Raw genomic sequence first — 8,331 nt, forward strand, 5'->3', positions numbered from 1 at the left:
AAATAAGTGTCATTACAATCTCTTTTCCATTATTCTTTCAAGCTAGTAATCATTTTCTCTCTTGACCAAACTTTATTTAGGAAAATTAAATTTCACGTGTAGTTTATCTTCTCCATCCAAGTATAGGAACAAAGTTTAATACCAGCGTATCATCAAAATGTATATATTTCAAGGATGGGATGATGTAAAATTGAAATACATAGAAAATTTGTTCAAAATTATATTTGAAGTAATTGGGAAATTTACAAGGATTAATGAAGCTGCTGTTTGAAGAAAAAATATGAAGAAACAGTGGCTTTCAGGGCAGATATTTATGAGGAAATGTATAATAAAACACTAATTCAATCATTCGCTTCAACTAAGAATTGAAATCGTGTCATGGACATATATTTTTTACCAATGACCCCCACAAGTAATTGAACTAAGCTTTCAATCCTTAATCAATATTAACCAATAGTAACCTCATTCATTTATTCCTAGATAGTAATTGCCAAGACAGTACAAATTCTTTTTGAATGGTAATCTGAGCAGTCACTAGGTGTTCCTAAATATTAAAAAAGATAACCTTCCCACCAAGAAAGTGAACTTACAGTTAAGTTTCTGGGGTACACTCATCCAATCACTTTTAAACAGTAACGTTACTGATTTACAACTCAATTTCGACAACTTTGTTCCATGATCTCAATTCCGAAGGTTTAGGGGCTTAAAAATTACTTCGAGTTCAGCCCTTCCTTCCTATCAAATACAAATATCTAAAATTTCACACAAAAACATAATTAAAACCGATGTATCGTAAAAAAACAAAACAACAACTTTACAATAAGCTACTTTTTAATTGATTAAAATTTAACTCTCTCAATGGATCGAAATGTCAAACCTTTGTGTGTTTATTTATAAGTCCCTTTAATCCATCTAGAAAAGCATTTAGATTTCAGAGACACTTGTTCACTCCTCTTTCCTCACTTGTATATAAACAACAACAAACTATTTGGTTGAATGTTGAGAAATTAATTTGATTTCTTTTTTGATTCTGAATCAGATTTTAAAAAATAGATATACGATTTTCATGTCATTCAGATATAAAATTTCGTATGTCTTAAAAAAAACATGATAAAAATTAAGAATTATTTGCGTTTAGTTACTACTTTAATCGGTGTCTGTGAATGTCTCGCTATATTTGTATGCTACGGTCATGTGACCGCGCTTCAAGATGTCCACTTCAATACAAAACAAGCTTAACCAACTGGAGCGGAGATTGATAGAGGAAAATACTTCCCGGGAAAGGGATCGAGCGAGGAATTTTGACACCGGCTCTTCCTCCGGTCCTCGGAGACCCAGTCGGCGTAAGTTTTATTGTTCGATTTTTGTTTATTTTAAAAATCACTGTGATTCTTATGAGTATAAACTGCACGGCACGGTACGAATGAGGTTTTTGGGGAAAAAAAACCATCCCCACCATCGCCACCTTCTATATAAGTCTCTATTAGCAGCAGCAGCAATTCTCTTCTGTTAATTCCCCTGCTGTTTATTTCTTTAGTTCTCTATCGATCATCAGCATCCCCTCCTCATAATAGTATTAATGAATTAATAATGATTATAGCCATAACCTGATGGGAAAATCTGTGTTAAGTTGGTCACAACTTCTTGGAAGTCTGTTAATGTGGTGAGACTTGTTAGAACTTCCACCACTTGCTTTGCTAATCTAATCTTTGTTTATTTGCGGACATTTTCCCCTTAATATTTGTTTAGCTTCAGACATCATTAACGTTCACTGAACACATTTGTTGATGTCTTAAATTTACATGCTGCCTTTTGTATTATTATTACTACTACTACTATTTTTTATTAAAAACCTTTTACTTCCTGGAAACATCGGTCGGTGATCCTGATGGTTCCCACTCTTTCGTTCACAGAACTCTTCGGCGATTTAAGCGGCCTCTGGGTTTTACCGTGCCAAATTGATGTGGGTGTGGACATACATTTATACACCAACACACTGGTCACCAAGTGAGGAATCGGTGTATTAACTATTGAAAATTATACTTTCCCCACGTTAATAATTAATGTTCGGGATGTAACGTAGGAAAAAATAACAAATAAAAATAAACAAACTATCTCTACCATTTCCCCTCACTAATATACAGACCTAGTAATTATATCGGAAAAGTTGGCTCCAATATTCTTTTGATCTATTTATAATATGAAGCTTAAAAAGAAATGGAAATTTAAGAAAAATTAAGTTAAAATGAATCTGAACTGTTGTAATTAATCAGCTTATCCTATTGTTTGTGAAGTATTTCTTTCTTTGTTACGAAAGAACTTTTTTTTAAGCTGTCCTCATTTTTTAAAAAATTGTTAGTTTCGAGTTGTTTTCAAATGAAATGTCATGTATGGTTTAGCAGAACCAAAGTTGAAAGAATGATCTGATTCCTCACATAGTAACCATATGTCTGGCTGTGTGTCTGAATGTGTGATCTTACCAAAATGTAAGTGACTGACCATTAATGATTTGCCTTATAGTTTATGCTACACAACTTGGAGACATTTGCTGTGATAGTGCCGTGGCCTTGATGTGGGAGGTTTATGTTTATCTTTTGTTTCTCTTCTCTCTTTTAGTTGTCTTTAAGTTTTTCTTTCTTTTCCTAATCTGTCCTCTTTATTTTATTATGTTTTGTTGTTGCTCTTGCACTGTGTGACTAGTTTAGTTGGCTTCAACGCGTATTTACAAATGGCGACTGCTCTACTCAAGGGAAGCGACTCTATCCCTCTAGTTTAATGTCCTCCCCTAGCATTATTTCGTACGGACTGTAGTCTAAACCATGCCTATCTTATATTATCTGATATATATATAAATAAATCTAGACTATTAATTATTATACAAGTAATCATATATATATATATATATATATATATATATATATATATGAAAATGATTACTTGTATAATAATAAATAGTCTAGATTTTTTTCGCAGTTTGAATCTTTGTAAGTTGATTTTGAAAATCTCATCTTGTTAATCGTTGTGTCTGTAAAATCGTAACATTGGTAAAGTTTACTCATAGACCAGTGTTTATATTTTGAGTTTTATTTAGTTCAAGCTGACCAATATGAAGCTACTGTTCAATTCGTAAATTTACTTTCTCGGTCTGGTGTCATTTTATTGATAGTAATTTAAGAATGTTAGTTGTCCCGAATTTCGTTTAATTGTGAATCCGAAAGTTTAAAGACAAATTCCTGTTATCTGTTGTTTTAGTTTGTAATTACTTTTTTTTTTAAACTTTGGTACACTTCTCTAATACACATTTCGAGCTATTTTCGTTCTCTGTATCATGTGGTCATATTTTTGGCTTCATATTACTATTGTATTAATTGGTTGAACGAGCCTCTGTTAATTATATCTAATTAGATAATCTAAACGTTCCAATTCTGATCATGAAGATGATGTACCAGCATGGCCTTTAGCGGTGATAGTTAAAATAAACTAAAGAACATAAGTGTGCATCCATGGGAAGTTTGGTTTAAACTTTTAGCAGTTCACAAACAAACTGACTCAAACCCAACGTGTCTTCTTGTCATATTTTATATTAGAAAGTACAGAGCATCATGTTTTTTTTTTATAAATCATCGTCGTCGTTGTTAGAAAAGCTGGTAAGGGTTTGATGGGTTTCCTGAGGCAGTGTTTTACAGCTAGACGCCCTTCCAAAGGAACATAATAGAAATGGAAAATTCATTGTAAATGTTTGTTTGAACCTAAAAGTTCATAGGACTGATATAAAGCGTTTGATGGGACTTCAGTTCATCATGTATAATCATCATCGTTTAACGTCCGCTTTCCATGCTAGCATGGGTTGGACGATTTGACTGAGGACTGGTGAACCAGATGGCTACACCAGGCTCCAATCTGATTTGGTAGAGTTTCTACAGCTGGATGCCCTTCCTAACGCCAACCACTCTGAGAGTGTAGTGGGTGCTTTTACGTGTCACCGGCACGGAGGCCAGTCAGGAGGTACTTGAGTCAAATAATAAAGGAGGAGAGAGGTAGTTAACATTAAAGTAGTCTGGGATTATCCCAAGATTTGAAACTACATTACGTACAATTTTACTAGTAGGACATTTTGAAGGACAAGTGATTTTACCTATATTGGAGTAACTATCTCCTTTGTCACCAGTACAGTTTCCATAGAATGAGATTTATTAGATACTTATTCTGTAATATACCAAAGGCTTCTTGCTCTTGAGTACTTTGACAAAGACAGTGTCAATTATAAGAGCATTATAATCTTTGACCATGTTTGGAATGAATCTCTTAGTAAAGTTGCCCACTTATAGTTTTTCATCTGTGTCTCATGTTATGTATTGGAAGTTTCTATAAAATATTTTTGAATTGTAATCTCTCAAGTTTGGTGTATTCCAGGTTCAGCTATATATTCTATGCTCTTTCTTATGTATATCAGTAACTTGTTTGCTGTTATTTCTGATTACACACACACACACCTTTTTATATGATACCTCTCTTCACATCTTAAGCTTCTACATGCATATATCAGTCATCCATGTGTAACACAGAAAATTCACTCCACAACTGAGTAGTTTCTAGAGAGATTTCTAAATCCTTCAGTGGTAGGCAATCTTGTTTTCTTCAAAGTAATCAAGACAATTAAGGTAATAAGTTTTGCATTACTCCTCAAAGCTATCATGCCAGACATCAGTCTCTTTTGTAACCTCACATATAATAACATTGAAAAAATCAAATTCCAAAGATTAGGTTTCCAGAGCCAGGACTTAAGCATGGATCAGCTGTTGACTCTCTACAGTTCACATTAAAATACAACTCGTATATATGAGACTACTGCCACTAGCCACACTAACATAATAGACCACATATAAAGCAAAAACGATGTAACTGACTGGCAAAATTTCACTCGTAGATTCTGCAGTCACTAATTGATAGAATTACTTTTTTCTCCCTTTTCTGCTTCAACAGCTTCTGTTCCTCTGAACTTGGAAGTTTGATATCAACTTCATGCTGGGCCACTCACTGCACCAGCTTCTTGTAATCTTGATTCTTCAGATCTTGCATTAACCATTTGACCCTCTCAAAACTGCATGTTGTTTAACTTCTAGTTAATGGATAGCTTTGGTCAAAAGGGTTTGAGTTATGACTATCCCATCATTATTTTTTGCTCAGTGAATCTAGAGCTGTGTAATATTTCTTTAGTTACTTTTTCTATTCTGAGACTATAGGGTGTGGTTGAAGGAAATTTGAAAGCTATTTCTCTCAGTTGAATAACTGTATAGAGATTCCCATGTTAGTTTGTTTCATTCCCTTATTCTCCTCCCAGCAATAATCTACAGGAATTCAATTTGACTATTATCCTTGCCATGTGGAAAGGCCTGGAAAGGTAATGGGTTCTGCCTCTCCCCTCCTGACTAAACAGTAATATCTGCAAAAAAATATGTTTTATAAGCTAATGGGCAATTGGGAAAGTAGATATAGATGAGTTGTTTCTGAAATCTGTTCAGTCCTTAGTTTAGGGAATGAAGAACAAACTGATGATCAACAATATACTTAGTGAAGTACCAAAGTTTACTTGGAGCTCCATCCTTCTTTATTTTACTTCAAAGCTGTTACAAATTAGTTTAGGAATAAATGTAGGCACTTCAAATCAATCATGGTAATGCATACCAAGTTTGAAGTATGAAAGTTTGGGTTTCCAAAATCTATCAACGATTAAAGTTTCACAAAAATAACTAGTGCTGTTGTATAGACTACAGAAATTCAAAATTCAAGTTTGCTTGACTCTCTTACCACATGAGCCACTGGCTGTATGATGTCTGTGTCAGAAATGTGTTGCTAAATGTACCATTTTCATGTACTAGTGTTTGTAGAATGTTCGTGATGAAACTTGGTAAATTTATTGGGAATGAATGTACTATGGAAGAATTTTGATGGCTCTATGCGAACTTCTGAGATAAATTACGTGCAAAAGAATTGAAAAATGGTTTCAGTTTCAAATGAATGAGCTTACATATGCAAGGAAACCAAATACACTTGTGCAGAGGGATGACACTTTCTTTTTGAGATGATTGTAGAGTGTATATAAGTGAACGATATAAAAGACATGATAAAGGCTTAAGTAAGCATTAGAAAGCTAGAACTCTCGAATGAAAGGACACTGTTTGCAAATACTTGGAAAGATGGTGCATTGCAGATTTGTCCATCCTATGCCAATATGGATAAAATTGAAGAAAATGAATACAAAATATGGCTGATGAAGAAGACGTAATTGGAGACAGCTATTTCATTAAGCTGAAAACATTATAAACTTTGAAATTCGCTGATATAATACATACCAATTATTCTCCTCATATACAATGTACTTAGTGAAACCAAAAATGTTAATATTAAAAACCATTTATCCAATGAAAAGTTATACTTTATGGTAGGGTCAGTTCCAGCTCATACAATTCTTACTCAGCCCTTGACATGTCAGTAATACTTAACAGCTGATAATGGACATATAAAAAGGCTAGTCATTTATTCTTTATTTAGGTATTGATGAACAAATAGTATTAACTTATCTCAATTTAAAAGATAGATCTGTAGCTGAAATTGAAAACCAAATACTTGTGATTATAGAACCAGCATCTCATCCAGGTATCTATTGTTTTTTAGCTGTTTCTACATGTATCTGTTAAGGTTAAAAAAATAATCTATTTTATATTATTTTTTTTTATTCTGAAGGGAAACATTTTAATCTATCTAGAAAGAGCCTTATGGTATGAAATAACTGGAAAATTTATGTGAAGTCGTTAAGTTTGATATTAAATGTGAACTCATCTTTGTCATCATTTTACTACAGTTGCATAGCTTGACCGGGTCTTCTGCACATTGAAATAAGTTATTGGAACTGATGTGATGGTCAGAAAGAGATGTAGTGAGAAAGTTTTGCAGTATGGTATGGTATTATGTTACAGTATGGGTAGAAAGAAACTCAGTGGAAACTTAGAGTGAGGTGGAATAGAGTCTGTTGGTTTGGAGAAAAAGGCAAATTGGAAACTGTGTTATGGCAGTTTTTGTGAAAAGAACATTTTTTGTTTTAATTATTGAGGGATCAATCTGAGCATCATCAATCATGAGTTTGTAGTATTGTCTTCTCATCAGTCTTTCGGTAAATTATTTTGCATCTTATGGTTGAGGCAGTTCTCTTTGTATCATGGCTACCCTCTCCCCCACCTATGACTGTGATTAAACATTAACTCATTTTCCATTATCTAGCAGGAATTAATGTATAATTATCAAGTTTGCTCCAGTCTCATACACACATATACACACTCATAATATTTGAGATGTTTAGAAAATGGGCAGAATATAGATAACTTGGAAGATATAGGTATATCATCATTGCCATCGTTTTAACATCCATTCTTTCATACTTACATGGATTGGATGAAATTTATTGAGGTGGATTTTCTACAGTCAGATGCCCTTCTTGTTACCAAGCCTCACCTGTTGCTAAGTAAGGTAATATTTCCTCCATTACTAGCCATGTTTCACAGGAAATTGGAAACAAAGGACACTGTTTGCATGATGGTGGCATTCATTTACAACTATTACATGAAGTCAAGGCAAGGAGAGTGACACACATGTGTGCATAGACACGCACGCACGCGCGCACACACACACACACACACACACATACAGACATGTAATATATACATCAACATCATCATTTAATCTTTGTGTGCCATGTTGGCATGGGTTGGATGGTTTGAGAAGAGCTGGTAAGCCAGAGGACTGTCAAGTTCCACTTTGTTTTGGCATGCTTTTTACAGATGGATGTCCTTCCTAATGCCAACCACTTTACAAAGTGGATTCAGCACTAGCTAAATAGCACCAGTGAAGTCTACTTTGGTATGGTTTTATGACTGGATGCCCTAAAATGGGCTTCTTTCAGTTTCCCATTCCCAAATCCATTTACAAGGCTTTGTTTCGCTCAAGGCTATAGTAGAAGACAATTGGCCGAGGTAACACACAGTGGGACTGAACCCAAGACCACACAGCTATGTCTGTACCTGTGTCTTTGCCTATATATATATATATATGAGGGAACCCGTGGAAGAGGTAGGCCCAGGAAGACCTGGGCTGAGGTGGTGAGGCAAGACCTTCGAACATTGGGCCTCACCGAGGCGATGACTACTGACCGAGACCTTTGGAAATGTGCTGTGCGTGAGAAGACCCGGAAAGCCAAGTGAGATCGTTGCCAGTGCCCCTGGACGGGCTCTTGTGCAGGTGGCACATAAGATGTTCCATCCTGAGCGTGACCGTTGC

General features: G+C 34.8%; 1 protein-coding gene across 3 annotated transcripts in view; it reads left to right on the forward strand.

Annotated features, from left to right (window-relative positions):
* The first annotated feature begins 1,179 nt into the window (after positions 1–1,179).
* LOC106868012 (dual specificity mitogen-activated protein kinase kinase 7) overlaps positions 1,180–8,331 on the forward strand; it is an 82,359-nt gene continuing 75,207 nt past the window's right edge. For 2 of the 3 annotated variants that reach the window (XM_052970142.1, XM_052970148.1), the window contains exon 1: positions 1,181–1,343. In XM_052970142.1, coding sequence (XP_052826102.1) covers positions 1,211–1,343 — 133 coding nt within the window. In that variant the 5' untranslated portion in view covers positions 1,181–1,210. Of the gene's footprint in view, positions 1,344–8,331 lie in introns of all 3 variants that reach the window. The other variant, XM_052970138.1, reaches the window with a different exon arrangement.

The sequence above is a fragment of the Octopus bimaculoides genome, chromosome 1 (genome assembly GCF_001194135.2).
Source record: "Octopus bimaculoides isolate UCB-OBI-ISO-001 chromosome 1, ASM119413v2, whole genome shotgun sequence".
Classification (NCBI taxonomy): Eukaryota; Metazoa; Mollusca; class Cephalopoda; order Octopoda; family Octopodidae; genus Octopus; species Octopus bimaculoides.